General features: G+C 42.4%; 1 protein-coding gene across 1 annotated transcript in view; it reads right to left on the bottom strand.

Moving 5' to 3' along the window:
- Window positions 1-16,008, bottom strand: part of optn (optineurin) — a 49,369-nt gene extending 33,361 nt beyond the window's left edge. Inside the window, exons 1-4 of the mRNA XM_080207748.1 lie at window positions 15,940-16,008; window positions 10,559-10,759; window positions 2,715-2,908; window positions 957-1,130 (exon numbers count right to left, since the gene is read on the bottom strand). Of these exons, the coding sequence (XP_080063874.1) occupies window positions 957-1,130; window positions 2,715-2,908; window positions 10,559-10,745 (555 nt within the window). The 5' untranslated portion in view covers window positions 10,746-10,759; window positions 15,940-16,008. The remainder of the gene's footprint in view (window positions 1-956; window positions 1,131-2,714; window positions 2,909-10,558; window positions 10,760-15,939) is intronic.
- Window positions 16,009-16,976: the final 968 nt, after the last annotated feature.

The following is a 16,976-nucleotide window of genomic DNA, read 5'->3' as shown; positions in this document are numbered from 1 at the left end:
AACACCTTTAACTGCATAAAAATACAGTATGCCCCAAAATCATCAAATCTCAACAAGCTAACATCTAAACTTTTCAGAAAAATTCCAACCACTTAATATTTTACAAACTTTATCAACCTTTTTGCTTTTATCATTACTTTTAGATCCTTCGTATATGTTCATGTACATGGGTGGCACAGTGGTTAGCACTTCTGTTTCACAGCGCCAGGGACCTGGGTTCGATTCCCAGCTTGAGTCCTGTCTTGTGTGGAGTCTGCACTTTCTCCCCATATTTGTGTGCGTTTCCTCCGGGTTGCTCCGGTTTCCTCCCAGAGTCCAAAAGATGTGCTGGGTTAGGTGCATTGACCATGCCAAGTTCTCCCTCAGTGTACCTGAGCAGGCGCCGGAGTGTGGCGTCTCAGGAATTTTCACAGTAACTTCATTGCAGTTTTAATGTAAGCCTACTTGTGACACTAATAAATAAACTTTAAAATTTGTACTTCCCAACCAAGATTCCAATCAGCATGTCCCTAAGCCTCTGTCCCTACTGCTCTTGAACTGATCAGAACTTGAGTGAATACCATAGATGGATCTGCTTTCTTATGTCTCCACCACTGACCTCCTTCCTCCCTCCAATCCGACCCAGAACCTTTTGTGTTTGCTGCCTTTTGGAAGCCACATTCTCAAGAGCAGTAGAGTCACAGCAATTGGATCCGGGAATGTAATTTTACGATGCAGTTGAGTTCCTTCATTTTATAAACGTGGTGTGTTGGCATTTTGCAACTTTCACACATTTGGTCCATAGCGCAAGCTTGGCTCAGCTCATAAATGGAGCAGGATCCAAACTATTAATTTGTACTACATTCTTTGACCTGGTTTTAGTGTAATAATGTATACTCATACACTAACAATGACAAAGTTCGGGCACTAATATGAACTGCAATTCCATTGTTTTAAGATTTACTTTTCCTACATACCACCATTCGAATTTCAACAAATGAATCATCAGATGCTGTGGCACCCAACTTCAGCAGAAGCTCTGAATTCATGGCAACCAAATCAGCCTTTTCTGTCTGCAGCCTGCTGACAAGTGCTTTGAGTTGCTGAATATCTTGTTCCACCAGATTAGAGCATGCATCTTTGGGTACTCCCTGTCAGAAAATAAAAATGAGTTTAAAAAAACTATCCAACAGATTATTTACCAACACAAGAAAGCATGGAACATGAGGAAACTTGTGCAGATAAAGCTCATTCCATTCCAATGGATCAAGTATAGTTTGTGGTGTCATAGGGCCAGATGTTATGGCCTCACTCAGGCGAAATCGTAAAATCCCTCCCGAGGCCAATGAAGATTGCTGTTCTAGGAACTTTGCTCGCCCCAGAAGCAGTGGCAGAGCTTCAGTCATAGATACTTTCCATCTAAATGAGGTAAATAACCTCTCAAAATTCAGTGATGTTTCCATTTTCATAGTTAATTGCGGCATGATGGCACAGTGGTTAGCACTGCTGCCTCAGCGCCAGGCACCTAGGTTCGATTCCCAGCTTCAGCCACTGTATGGAGTCTGCACATTCTCTCCATGTCTGTGTGGGTTTCCTCCAGGTGCTCCTTCCACAGTTTGAAAGACATGCTGGTTAGATGTATTAGCAATGCTAAGTTCTCCCTCAGTGTACCCGAACAGCTGCTGGAGTGCGGCAAGTAGAGGACTTTCACAATAATTTTACTGCACTGTTAATGTAAGTCTACTTGTGGCACTTATAAGTAAATTTAATTGAGCAAGTACTTCAAATGCCAATCTAAAATTACAATTTATTCAAGTCTTTACCTTTGTTTTACCTGGTGCCATGAGACTTCATAGGGTCCAAAATTGATTTTGAGGATTCCCAGGGCAAGTCCTTCCTGACTGTATACCTTTGTACCAGTGAGACAGAACATACCCAGGAATGGTGATGATGGTGTCTGGGATTTTCTTTTATTATTCATGGGATATGGGCATTGCTGGCTGGCCAGCATTTATTACCCATCCCTAGATGCCCTTGAACTGAGTGGCCATTTCAGAATGCAGTTGAGTCAACCACATTGCTGTGGCTCGAGTCACACGTAGGTCAAACCAGGTAAGAAGGGCAAAGTTCCTTCCCTAAAGGATATTATTAAACATTATCTGTCAGTATGATTCCATGAGCATGACTTTGTCAGGCTGTTGCTTGACTAGTCTGTGAGACAGCTCTTCCAATTTTGGTACAAGCTCCCAGATGTTAGTTAGGAGAGTTTGCAGGGTTGACAGGGTTCGATTTGCAATTGTCCTTTCCGGTGTCTAGGTCAATGCTGGGTGGTCTTTCTGGTTTCATTCCTTTGTGTTACCTTTGTGGCTTGCTAGGTCATTTCAGAGGGCATTTAAGAGTCAGCCACACTGCTGTTTGTCTGGATTCATACATAGACCAGACCAGGTAAGGATAGCTGGCTTCCTTCCCTAAAGGACTCTTTGGTTGTTTTTTCAAATGACAATTGATAATGGTTTCATGGTTGTCAGTGGACTTTTAATTCCAGATGCTTCATTGAGTTTAAATTCCACCATCTGCTATGGTGGGATACGAACCCAGATCTCGAGAGGATTATCCTGGGTCTCTTGATTACAAGCCCAGTGACAATAATGCTGCACTACCACCGCCATATCTACACTGAAAGTGAACTGCATGTACAGATAATTCTGAAAATCTTCAATCTTTATTTTATATACCTGTAAACCACTGCTACTTAATTCTTGTATTTTGATCTTCAAGGTATCATTCTCTGCAACAAGGTCTGTTAGTCGGGTTTTAGCCTCCTCAAACTTTTTTTGAATACACTCCCGTTCTTCCCTCTGTTTCTCCCGCCAAGTCGCAAGCTCTTCGTAACGCTCCTTCATTGCATGATTTGTTTGCTTGATTGCTTCTGTAAGACACAATCAACAATACTTGGTTTACAAAACAAATTAAATAATTTGAAACTTTCCCTGTAAAATTAAGTCTAATCTAAAAGAATATTTTTGTAATTTAGTGAAAGATTTTTTTTAAAAAGCTTCATTACAGACAAATACTCTTTTTTGACACATGACTTCTAATTGGCTTACTAAAATATATCTATAATGCAATAAATTACTGTGGCAACCAGAAAAATACAATTATATTAGGGGCAGGGGAATTCACTCCAATGGTTGCCATTTCTCTCTAATTTTTATAAAATTAAAACAAAACTTTCTAATTTCTTTTTGTAAAATGTCTTTTGTGATTTTATCAAACATGAAATGGTGCTGAATGGGGATCTGAAAACATTCTGTTATGTCGAGCAAAGTTCAAAAAGTTATTTAGTCATTGGCCCTGTGCAAAAGATAATATGGAACTAAGGCTTGGATTCATTATGTGCTATCCAACTAAAGCTTGCTGTGCCAATCACTGCTTTGGCTTTTCTACTTCTAGTTGAGCTGTTGACGAGTTGGGGTCCAAGAATCCGGAATTCCGTTCAGACTGTCCAAAGGGTCCACAACATAATGTTAAAGAGTATGCTGGAACTGGAATGTGGTCGCCATGTATTCGTTGGGCTTGTACTCGTTAGAGTACAAGATGATGAATGGGATGGATAGGATAGAGGTGGAGATACTCTTCCCGCTCAGAAAGGACAGTAGGACTAGGGGGCACAGCCTCAAGATAAAGGGGGGGGGGCGGTTTAGAACGGAGTTGAGGAAGAACTTCTTCACTCGAAGGGTGGTGAATCTCTGGAATTCTCTGCCTGTTGAAGTGGTGGAGGCTACCTCGCTAAATATTTTTAAGATGCGGGTTGATGGGTTTTTGATAAGAGAGGGGATTAAGGGTTATGGGGAGAGGGTGGGAATGTGGAACTGAGCCACGACAGATCAGCCATGATCTTATTGAATGGCGGGGCAGGCTCGAAGGGCTAGATGGCCTACTCCTGCTCCTATTTCTTATGTTCTTATGTGTAGATGTAGAATGAGTCAGCTGCTTCACTCAGGACTGGAGTTCAAATGGAGATCAGTGATAGTAAATACTTATTTTCTTAAAAGCATTGCCAATAGACTGTCGATTTCATATCATAAATGGCATAATTTAGATGGGTTCCTGTTATTATCAATCTATTTGTGATGGAGCCATTGCTGTGCAACTGTTTCAGGCACTAAAGGGCTTTGAGACAGCAAATCTTCAAATGAAGATGAAAAATTAGACCACAATTATGCTTTAAAAATACACATTCTGAACTACCAAAGCAAATCAGAGCAAGCACTCAGCGTTAAAAGAGCTCCAGGCTATGCTTTTTGTTTGTTATTTAATTATTCCTGAAATTATTTCAAGTTTTAAATTTATCAGTATCACAAGTAGGCTTACATTAACACTGCAATTAAGTTATTGTGAAATTCCCCTAATGGCCACGCTCTGATGCCTGTTTGGGTACATGGAGGGAAAATTTAGCATGGCCAATGCACCTAACCAGCACGTCTTTCAGCCTGCAGGAGGAAACCAGAGCACCCAGAGGAAACCCATGCAAACATGGGGAGGACATTTAGACTCTGCATAGACAGTGACCCAAGCTGGGAGTCAAACCCAGGTCCCTGGCACTGTGAAGCAGCAATGCCACCATGCAGCCCTATTTTAAAAAGTTTTGTCGCTGAGACTGCAACAAGAATACAAAGGCACAAAGCCAGCAAGTATTAGAAAACTGGTTTAATTTTATCAAAGTAGAAAGTACTAGATATTATGCATGGAACGACCCTTGCAAAAATACTTTCCAGGGTCATACAAATGTCCTTATAAAAACAATAGTAGCTCATTCTTTCAACACAAGTTGAGTTTTTTTTAGGTCCTAGAATTTAATGGACTTTTGAATATAAAAGTAGGGAGGTCTTGCTGCAGCTGTATAGGGCATTGGTGAGGCCGCAGCTGGAGTACTGTGTGCAGTTTTGGGCGCCGCACCTGCGCAAGGATATTTTGGCCCTGGAGGGAGTGCAGAGGAGGTTTACTAGGCTGATACCGGAGTTGAGGGGATTGAGCTATGAGGAGAGGCTGAATAAACTAGGCTTGTACTCGTTAGAGTTTAGAAGAATGAGGGGAGATCTCATTGAGACGTATAAGATGATGAATGGGATGGATAGGATAGAGGTGGAGAGACTCTTCCCGCTCAAAAAAGACAGTAGGACTAGGGGGCACAGCCTCAAGATAAAGGGGAGGCGGTTTAGAACGGAGTTGAGGAGGAACTTCTTCACTCAAAGGGTGGTGAATCTCTGGAATTCTCTGCCCGTTGAAGTGGTGGAGGCTGCCTCGCTAAATATTTTTAAGAAGCGGGTTGATGGGTTCTTGATAAGAGAGGGGATTAAGGGTTATGGGGAGAGGGCGGGAAAGTGGAACTGAGCCACAACAGATCAGCCATGATCTTACTGAATGGCGGGGCAGGCTCGAAGGGCTAGATGGCCTACTCCTGCTCCTATTTCTTATGTTCTTATGTTCTTAACAAAATTGTTCATGTGCTTAATCAATCTGTAAACACTCCATAATACCCATTTTTACCACGTGAGAGTCAATATCGCTTCTCGATGCAACCAGTAATAATCACGTGGGAATTGCAATCTTTTATGTGCTTATATTCCCAACATACTTTTAAAAACTGATTGGAGAGGTATAATTTATTGACAAAGTCAAACTTCAACCTGCAGTCCCAATTAAACATGAACATTTTACAACAATACAAATGCTCATGAGGGGTGGGGTTGATATAAATTATGCACCAATGTCATCTATTTATTATCCACAACGCAACAACTTCTCAACCTGCACATCTAATATTAAACATCAAGCTCTTACTTTGATGTTAGTAATAAGACCATCAGACATAGGAGCAGAATTTGGCCACTCGCCCCATCGAGTCGGCTCCATCATTCAATCACGGCTGATATTTTTCTCATCCCCATTCTCCTGTCCTTCCCCCATAACCTCTGATCTCCTTATTAATCAAGAACCTAACTATCTCTGTCTTAAAGACACTCAATAACCAACAATGGATAGTGATTCCTCTCTTAAATACAAATACTAAGACGGACCTACAAGTCATTGTGCCTTCTGCAATATTCAATCTGGCCATTGCTATTTTACTGCCTGGTTCCCTGCAGGACTGAAGCCTCTAAAAGTCTGAAGGATGCAGATGATCTTGATTTAGGCAAGCACCTTCAGATTAAAGAATTATCAGGCCATGGTTTTAAATTAATTTGAGAGAATAGCACAAGTTTCCTGCCACATCATGAGGTATATAACAGAATCTGTGGCAAGTAAGTTGACACTGTGTTGAATAAATCCTTCATGAACGAACTAGATATGCATCTGGTTGTTAATGCACTTCAGCGTTACAGAGAAAGAAAATGAGCACAGAAAATCAAACACAAATGGCCTATTGTGTGGAGGTCAGCAGACTGAGGCTAACCAGAGATGTGGAAAGCAAATTTAAGAGTTCTGCTAATCTTTTTATGCAGAATCACCTACAGGAGCTTAAAATAATAAAATCCACAATACTGTAAATTCCAATTGATCTATAAAAAATGCCAGCTAGATGAGAAATGCCCATTTACATAGGGTTTATAATCTTGTTATTTTCTCCCAAGTCTTACCACCTGTGGCTGAATCCAGTTGCATATCTTTTTTTTAAAATAAAAAAATGTGTTTTTCCATCCTTCCTTTCAAAATCCCCAGTGATTTATCATTACCAGCTGACAGGGCCCTTGGTTAACTAAAGCTGACGTTTCGGTTTCCTGGAAGAATGCCAACAGTGCAAGGCAAATTTAATTTCTCTTCAGGCTTTCTGTGCAGAAGTTTATTAAAATATTTTGTAAATGTCATTTTTAACAAATTTATACCCAGAATGGCAAACTCTTAAAACAGAGCTGCCACTTTGAAAAAAAATGCATAAAAGTCCCTAACCATGTCTCAAAAAGGAAAAGATCATTTGGCGTTCATACCGTTCACTAGTTGATCTGTACCTTAACTCCATTTATCGGCCATGTTTTCATATCCCTTAATAGTCTTGCCCAATAAAATCCAGCAATCGCAATTTTGAAATTTTCAATTGAGCCCCCTGCCTCAACAGTTTATGGGGGAAAAAAGTTCCAGATTTCCACTGTTTTTTGAGCGAAGAAGTCCTTCCTGATACTAAACATAAATGGCCAAACTCTCATCTTATTAATATCCCCTCTTTTTTGGATTCTGTATTCATCAAGATCTTCAATTATCTGGAATAATACCATGAGATTCAACTGAACACGCTGCACGTAACACAGAAACTAGCCATTCAGCCCAATTCGGCTGTGCTGGTGATTACTTCTCATTAGAGTCTTCTCCCATTCCATCAATCTCACCTGAATCTTTCAACATGTTTTTCTGCTCCCATTTCTCTCATCCACCAGTCTCTCAAATGCATGCAATCTATCACTGGTGGTCATAATTTCTATTTTCTAATCTTTTTGAGTTATGATATTCCTCTTCATTTCCCTACTGGGTTAGTACTAAGTATCTTGCATTTATGGCCCATAGTTTTGATTCTCCCCAAGTGAAAACATTCTCTCGATCTATGCAATCCAACACCTAAGAAATAATTCCTAGTGCTTGTAGCATTTTAAATTGTTTCTGATCTGAAACTTGCTTTTGATGAATTGCTCTGCCATATTCAGAGATCCCTTTGCTCTTCTAACACTTTCCCTTTTTTTTTAGCTGTTTCTACCCTTCCTATCAAAGTGCATTACCTCAGATTTATATATGTTAAAACTCATTTGCTACTGAATTGTTTAGTCTGCAAGTTTCCCAACATCTTACCTATTATGTTGTGTTCTACTTCACTAGTAGCCATATCACCACAGTTTGGTATCAGCATTATTCCAAAATCCAAACCAATAATTCAAATTATTAACAACAGTTGCCCCAAATGTTCTGCTTTTCAATTGACACATCCTTGTTGGATGAAAAAAAAAATCTAAAACTTCATTCTTCTGCCATTTAAAAAAATTGACTTTCTGCTGAACCAATAAAAATTGGCTGCTACAAATCACAACCACAGGATTGGCCCTTTGTTCTTGAAGCAACCACAGGAGTTAAAGAACAAAAAAAATCCTCTCTCAGCCCATGAAATTTTACACCTCATCATATAGACCCTGTGTAATCAATGAAAGCAGAGGAAGTGTAGACAAACTGGCTTCCCAACTTAAACTATCACAAAAGAGATCAGAACTCATTATTGTGAAAGAGATACTAACAGCTACCTTGTCTATCTCCCAAGGACAAACAATGGAATGCAGGCCAGAAGTACAGAAACTAATTGTTAATTTGCAATCAATCATTAATAGGCCATGTCATATAACCCAAGGCTCTAGGGTCTGAACACAACATCATGGCAGTCTGCTGTCAAACATCCAACCAACGAACATCAAGAAGCAGAACCTCAGCCTGTACAACAGCCTCCTCCTCAATGCCTCGCTTTGGTGGAAGATTCCCTTCCAGTGCCTGTAAAATTGACACAGTTTTCATGTACCAACTTCATCTTGCAGTATTAGCACCACTTATAAAGTGAACTCTACAACTCAGGTCTTCAGCCAGCTGAGGATGAATTCCTATTTGAAAGAACTTCTCATTGGCTTGTGACTCTGGATATTGGCGCATCGGAACTGTCGATCGATGAGTCGAGCGCCACATCCTTATGAGGGCGTCTTTCAGCATCTGTAGGTGTTTGTTGCGATCCTCCTCATCTGAGCAGATGCTGTGTACACGGAAGGCTTGCCCATTGGGAATGGCTTCTTCAACGTGTTTAGGATGGAAGCTGGAGAAGTGGACCATCATGAGGTTATCTGTGGGCTTGCAATATAACAAAGTGCTGTGGTGACCATTCTTAATGGAGATGCGTGTGTCCAAGAATGCAACCAATTCTGGACAGTGTTCCATGGTGAGTCTGAAGGAGGATGGAACTTGCTGATGTCATCATATAATCGTTTCAGTGATTGCAAGCAAAGAAACATGTCCAGGTGCAATTTCCAGGTATTCCATGTGTTTTATATAAAAAAAAGCATAGGGAACAATCGCTCCCTATATATTCGATGCAACATCTCAACCAATCAGCACTCCTATTTTCATGTAGTGAACATTTGGCATTCTTGTGTCTGTTCTGATGAGTGCAAGACAAAAAACTTTGACAGCATGTCAAACTGTGTGGAGTTTGCACATTCTCCTTGTGTCTACGTGGGTTTCCTCCGGGTACTCCTGTTTCCTCCCACAGTCCAAAGATGTGGTTAGGTTGATTGGCCATGTTAAGAAATTGCCCCTTACTGCCCAGGGATGCGTAGGTTAGAGGGATTAGTGGGTATAATATGTAGGAATATGGGGGTAGGGCCTGGGTGGGATTGTGTTTGGTGCAGACTCGATGGGCCTCTTTCTGCACTGTAGAGTTCTATGATTCTATAATGATTCATGTCAGTTTGCTCACCAATATTTTTATATCCCTTGATAATGTGGTTTTTCATTTTCTCTTTGTTTGCCTGATAATTTCCCATGCAAGTTCATCATGTTGCTTAAACCTTTAACGCAGTCTATACATCATGTAAACATTTCAACTCCAGTATAATTCTGATGAAAGGGTATCATTATGCCTCAACAAGGATATATTGGCCTTTGGAGGGCATATGTCTGAAACTAAATGCAATATTCCAGATGCTGGATAGAACTACAGCACAATTTCTATCCCTTTGTATTTCAGAACTCTTAAGATCAAGGTTAAGATTGTTATTTTTTAAATAGATTTTGTCTACAATTTTAAGTGATTTCTGTACATGGACTCTAAATCTATCTGCTCATCTGCTGTCTCCCCATTCAAAAAAATTCAGACCAAGATTTCTTAGTTCCAAAGTGGATAATACCTTCAGTTGAATTCCACCTGCCAGCTTGCCCAATAGTTTTATCCATCAATCTCCCTTTGCAACTTTCATTTACATACTTACTGTACACTACTTCCCTTAGCATCATTGCCAAACCTGGATATATGGCTCTGCACTCCTCCATCAAATCATTTATAAATCTGGTGAAATGTTGAGACTCACGAAGGATACCACAAGTCACAGCTTGCCAATTACAGCATATGGCTATCATTCCTATTGCCTCCTACCTCCTAATTAATTCCCTAGCTATCGCTTTCCAACAGCAATTGAGCGAATTCAAGACAAGAACAGGCAGAGTAATAACCGAAAATCTCTTGCCTACTTTTGAACAAGGTGCCAAGGAAAGGAATTACCTTGGTAAAGCAGTTTAAAACTAGAAAAAAAAACTATACAACTTAATTACATAAAACAGTATATTTTTTAAGCTGCAGCTTCTGATCTGTTGCTATATATCATTTCCATAATGTAAAAGCTATCAACAGCTGTTAAATCGAGATATAATCTTAAATTTCATAGTTTAATTACCACCAATATCAGAATTTAAACAACCTTGTGAATAAATGACACAGCAAATTGCACACTTCCTTGGATATAAATCAGTTATTTTAACCCATGTTCTCCAAGAATAAGTGCACCTTTTAAATCATTGTTCTCCTTAATCAATTCATCCATTTGCTGTAGGGTATCTTCTGGGGTAAAAGACCCCAGCATGTGGGGACCATTGACATTCACGGCAGTACCATTCACAGCATGCAGATTTGGACTCAAATTCTGTGTTGTTGGTCCGAGGGCAGGAGTATCTAACTGGTTTGAACACATCATTGTCTTTTGTCGTTCTGAAAGAAACAAACATTTAAAAATGTAAAAAGGTTGACTGCACAAAACAGTTGTAAACTAATTAGAAACACTAATACCTAAATGGCAACAAATACTATACATTCTATAGTTTTACTGCTCATTTTACAAATGTATTTATACAGCTCTTTTTACAACCACCAGACGTCTCAAAGTGCTTCATAGCCGATGAAGTGTGATGTTAGCCACTGCTATAAATGTATGAAATACGCCAGCCAATATGTATACAGCAAGCTCCCACTAACAACAATGTGATAACCTTTTTTTGTGATTTTGCTGAAGGCATAAATATTAGCAAGGACACTGGGGGATAACTTCCCTGCTCTTACATAGGAATTAGGAGAAGTAGGCAATTCAGCTTTTCAATTCTGCTCCATCATTCAATCAGATCATGGCTGATCTCTCCGTAGTCTCAAATCCATCCCCCCACTTGTTGCTCATATCCCTCTTTCCATTTTTTTTTATTAGAAATATATCTACTGCCTTCTTGAAACCATTCAACGATTCAGACTCCAACCGCTATGGGGCAGTGAGTTCCACAAATTCACCAACCTCTGTGAGAAGTAGCTCCTTCTCGTCTCTGTTTTAAATCTATTGCCTCTCAACGTATACTGTGACCTCTTGTTCTAGACTGCCCCACAAGAGGAAATATTTGGTCTCCATTTGCTTTATCAATACCTTTTAAAATTTTATACACCTTGATCAGTTCCCCCCAATCCTTCTAAACTCCAGCGAGTATAAACTCAAATGGTTGAATCTCTCCTCACACATCAACCACGGAATCAATCTGGTGAACTTTGTCTGAACTGCCTCGAATGCCACCATATCCTTCCTCAAATAAGGAGATCAAAACTGGACACAATACTCCAGATGTGGTCTCACCAACAGCTGATATAATTGCAACAACACTTCTTTACTTTTATACTTCAGTCCCTTTGCCTTTTTTATTACTACATATTATTTCTGCACCCGCATACCACGTGTCTGTGATTCATGAGCATAGATACCCAGATCCCTCTGCCTGAAACAGTATCATGGGATCCCTTATATCCATCAGAGCAGATAGATGGGTCCTTGGTTTAACATCTCTTCCAAAAGACAGCACCTCTTAATGCTGCAGCACTCCCTCAGTATCACACTGGATTGCAGCCTCCATTTTTGTGTTCTCAAGCTCCTGGACTGGATTTTGTGTAGAGGCACCCGGGTGTCCTTGTGCAAGCATCACAAGGAGTTGGTTTGCATGTAACTAAGGCAGCAAATGGAATTTTGTCCTTCATTGCTAGAGGGATGGAGTTTAAAAACAGTGAGGTTATGTTGCAGCTTTATAGGGTGCTGGTGAGGCCACACCTGGAGTACTGTGTACAGTTTTGGTCTCCTTACTTGAGAAAGGATATATTGGCACTGGGGTGGGTGCAGAGGGAATTCACTAGGCTGATTCCAGAGTTGAGAGGGTTGGCTTTTGAGAAGAAACTGAGTAGACTGGGGCTATACTCACTTGAATTCAGAAGAACGAGGGGAAATCTTACAGAAACCAAAAGGTTATGAAAGGAATATATAAGATAGAAGCGGGGAAGTTGTTCCCCCTGGCAGGTGAAACTAGAACTAGGGGGCATAGCCTCAAAATAAGGAGAAGGTGATTTAGGACTGAGTTGAGGAGAAACTTCTTCAAACAAACGGTTATGAATCTGTGGAATTCCCTGCCCAGTAAAGCAGTTGAGGCTACCTCATTGCATGTTAGATAGGCAAGGATAGATACATTTTTGAGCAGTAAAGAAATTAAGGGTTATGGTGAGTGGGCAGGTAAGTTTCGCTTAGTCCATGAAAAGATCAGCCATGATCTTATTGAATGGCAGAGCAGGCTCGAGGGGCCAGATGGCCCACTCTTGCTCCTAGTTCTTATGAACGCCAACTAATTCAGAGGTGAGAGATTACCAACAGAGCCATAATGCACACAATGATGCAAAGCAGTATCCAATCACATTGAAGTAAAAATAAAAATACCTCCAACTAAATACAGCTGGCCTAGTTAAAATCAGTAAAAAGTCTGACAACACCAGGTTTTAATCCAACCGATTTATTTGATAGTAAACACACAAGCTTTCGGGGTTAGTCCCTTCGTCAGGTGAATGGAGAGTTCTGGCCTCAGACAGAGCATATAAAGCACAGACTGTTTAGAGATTACTGATTAGAATGCGAATCCTTACACCTAACCTGCTGTTCAAGACCTGAAGTGGTTGACAATGTGAGTGGAAGGAGCACTGATCACAGGTTAAAGAGATGTGTATTGTCTCCAGACAGTACAGTAAGTGAGGTTTTGCAAACCCAGGCAAGTCACAGGGGTTACAGATAGTGCGACATGACCCAAGATCCCTGCTGAGACCGTCCTCTTGTGTGCGGAACTTGGTTGAGACCGTCCTCATGTGTGCGGAACTTGGCTATCAGTTCCGCATACATGAGGACGGTCTCAACAGGGATCTTGGGTTCATGTCGCACTATCTGTAACCCCCGTGACTTGCCTGGGTTTGCAAAACCTCACTTACTGTACTGTCTGGAGACAATACACATCTCTTTAACCTGTGATCAGTGCTCCTTCCACTCACATTGTCAACCACTTCAGGTCTTGAACAGCAGGTTAGGTGTAAGGATTCGCATTCTAATCAGTAATCTCTAAACAGTCTGTGCTTTATATGCTGTCTGAGATCAGAACTCTCCATTCACCTGACGAAGGGACTAACCCCGAAAGCTTGTGCGTTTACTATCAAATAAATCGGTTGGATTAAAGCCTGGTGTTGTCAGACTTTTTACTGTGTTTACGCCAGTCCAACGGGCTTGTACTCGTTAGAGTTTAGAAGAATGAGGGGAGATCTCATTGAGACGTATAAGATGATGAATGGGATGGATAGGATAGAGGTGGAGAGACTCTTCCCGCTCAAAAAAGACAGTAGGACTAGGGGGCACAGCCTCAAGATAAAGGGGAGGCGGTTTAGAACGGAGTTGAGGAGGAACTTCTTCACTCAAAGGGTGGTGAATCTCTGGAATTCTCTGCCCGTTGAAGTGGTGGAGGCTGCCTCGCTAAATATTTTTAAGAAGCGGGTTGATGGGTTCTTGATAAGAGAGGGGATTAAGGGTTATGGGGAAAGGGCGGGAAAGTGGAACTGAGCCACAACAGATCAGCCATGATCTTATTGAATGGCGGGGCAGGCTCGAAGGGCTAGATGGCCTACTCCTGCTCCTATTTCTTATGTTCTTATGTTCTTATACCCACATCATGACTAGTTAAAATCAGCTGACGCAGTAAGGGAATCAATGAATATGAGTAGCTGGGAAAGTAGAGTTGATGCAGATGGCATTAGTTTGGAAACATTTCCAATATGTATTTTTCCTCAACTAAATGGATTTGCCCTACTGAGATTGAATGGGCCCTCAACTGTGAATATTTATTTCATGTGCTTGCTGCTCTCACTCCTCCCCTCCCATCCAAGGAATCACAATAGGACCCCTACGTCCTCACGTTCCACACATCAGAGAGTCATAGCATCCTACAGTTATAGGAGGCCATTCGGCCCATTGAGTCTTCATCGACCACAGCCCCATACATTTACCCCAATTAGCCCCCATGACACTAAGGAGCAATTTTGCATGGCCAATCCATCTAACCTGCACATCTTTGGACTGTGGAAGGAAACACATACAGACAGGGAGAATGTGCAAACTCCACAGAGATAGTGACTCAAACTGGGAATCAAACCTGGATCCTTGGCGCTGTGAGTGCTAACCACTGTGCCAACCACTCTGCCACCACCCTTAACATGACACTATGATCAAACACTCTTCCCCTTTCCTTTCAGCCTTCTGAAGGGTCCGTGCACTCTTTGGCACCTAAGTTTCTTCTTCTATCACCCCTCCCCTTCTCATGACACCTTTCCACGCAAGCACACGAGATGCGGCACCTACTTTTCTCCCTCTCACTGCCCAAGGTCCCCAAAGTTCTTTCCAAATGATTTAGTATACTGCCCACAACATTGTCAATACATTGCCAAGACCAAAGACAAACTGAGCAATTCCTTTGGCAAATGCTTTGTGGGATACCTCCATTCAACCTGCAATTATAATCCCAAGTTTCTTGGTCATCTTTCATTTCAGTCAATCCCTTACTTTCCAGTCTTCAGTCTGTGACACTGTTCCGATGAAACTCGATTTAAGCTTTATATTCCAGGTTTCTCGACTGAATTTAAATCTCGCAAGCTATGATGTCTGAACCCACGTCCCCAGGTTCGTTACCTTGCATTACCATTACTGCACTGTATCATTGAATCCCCTACAGTACAGGTAGTCATTCAGCCCATCGCGTCTGTACCAACCACAATCCCACCCAGGCCCTATTCCCGTGACCCCACGCATTTACCCTGCTAATCCCACTGACACTAGGATCAATTTTAGCCTGATCAATCAACGTAATCCACACATTTTCGGAGTCTGGGAGGAAACCGGAGCAGCCAGAGGAAACCCAGGCAGGCACAGGGAGAACATACAAACTCAAACAGACAGCGACCCAAGGCTGGAATTGAACCCAGGTCCCTGGCACTGAGGCAGCAGTGCTAACCACCGTGCCACCCACTGAACTCATAAGCTTCTGACTCAGACTGACTTGTGCAGCTGACAGGAACTGGACGCTTACAGAGTGCCGGGGCATCAACCAGAGCAGGCGGTGACCCAGAGGCTGGAAATCTCCCCCCAGCCTCACACAGCACAGGGGAGGCCCTTCAGCCCGTCGAGTCCGTACTGACAGTAAACAAACCGCCCCGCCCACATGTAGGCTCCAGCTTGGCTTTCACTTTCCTTTTCCCCTCACTGGTACCCAATGCGGCTCTCCCATTCAGCCCAACGCCCTGTTCTCGCTCCCCCCCCCCCCCAACCCGCCGGGATCAGACCCTAGGACCCCGGTCCGCCATCACTGCCCCCCGGGGGCGCCCACCCCTTCCCCCCCTCGGAACGGACTTCGGTTTGACGCCCGAATCGTTTAAAATCACCCCAAGTTAAATTCACCCCACGGTGTTTATACTTTTTTAAAAATTATTATTATGGGGATCACAGCGCACGTTCAGTCCAATTCCCCCCCCTCTCTCTCTCTCTCTCTCTCCCCGCCGCCGCCGCTCTTTACCTCAGTCCGTCGCCACTCAAAAACACTCGGCTGCCCCGGCACCGACTGCGCAGCCGCGGCCCGCCTCGCCAGTCACGTGCGATGTTCAGCCTGCGTCACCGCGGACCTGCCCTCACGTGACGGAGGCGGGCCCCGAGCGTCGCCATCTTGGTAAGGTCGGAGGGCTCTGCCTTTCCTGTTGGTTTGGCAGTAGAAGTGAGTTGGCCAGCCTGGAGTGGGTATTTCCCCCCATTCAGAGGTTAAGGGACGTGCACTTTGTGACCAGCTTTCACAACCAGAGCACGTCCCAAACCATTTCCCACTTCATCAGTGGCTCACCTGATGAAGGGGCAGCCCTCTGAAAGCTCATGATTCCAAATAAACCTGTTGGCCTCTAACCTGGTGTTGAGAGACTTCTTGCCATTTTCCACTTCACTGCCAATTTGCGCATTGTGACAATGACCCATATTATGGCAATGACCAGAGAATCGATTTTGTTTTGAGTTATCAATTAGGGAATGAATATTGATGAGGGCAACCCCTCTACCCTTCATCAAAGTGGTGCCCCAGAATTATTTAAATTAACATAAGATAGGGCCTCAGTTTAACATTTCATCCAAAAGACAGCACCTCCAACAGATAGTATCCTCTTAGTAAAAAAGTTTTAAAAGTTTATTTATTAGTGTCACAAGTAGGCTTACGTTAACATGCACTGAAGTCACTCTGAAAATCCCCTAGTTGCCACACTCTGGTGCCTGTTCGCGTACACTGAGGGAGAATTTAGCATGGCCAATCCACCTAACCAGCACGTCTTTCGGACTCTGGGGGGAAACCGATGCACATGGGGAGAATGTGCAGACTCTGCACAGACAGTGACCTAAGCCTGGAGTCGAACCTGAATCCCTGGTACTGTGAGGCAGCAGTGCTGACCGGTACTGGAGCAGAGCCTTGACTTTTGTTATCGAGTCCAGACTTGAACGAACAGTAGTATAACAGTCGACAAAGGTTCACCCAGACTTGAAACATTGCCTCTATTCTGTCTCTACCGATGCTGGCCA

This window comes from Carcharhinus amblyrhynchos, chromosome 19 (assembly GCF_965287045.1).
Source record: "Carcharhinus amblyrhynchos chromosome 19, sCarAmb.v2.hapA, whole genome shotgun sequence".
NCBI classification, from domain to species: Eukaryota; Metazoa; Chordata; class Chondrichthyes; order Carcharhiniformes; family Carcharhinidae; genus Carcharhinus; species Carcharhinus amblyrhynchos.
This window is presented reverse-complemented; position numbering and strand designations above follow the sequence as displayed.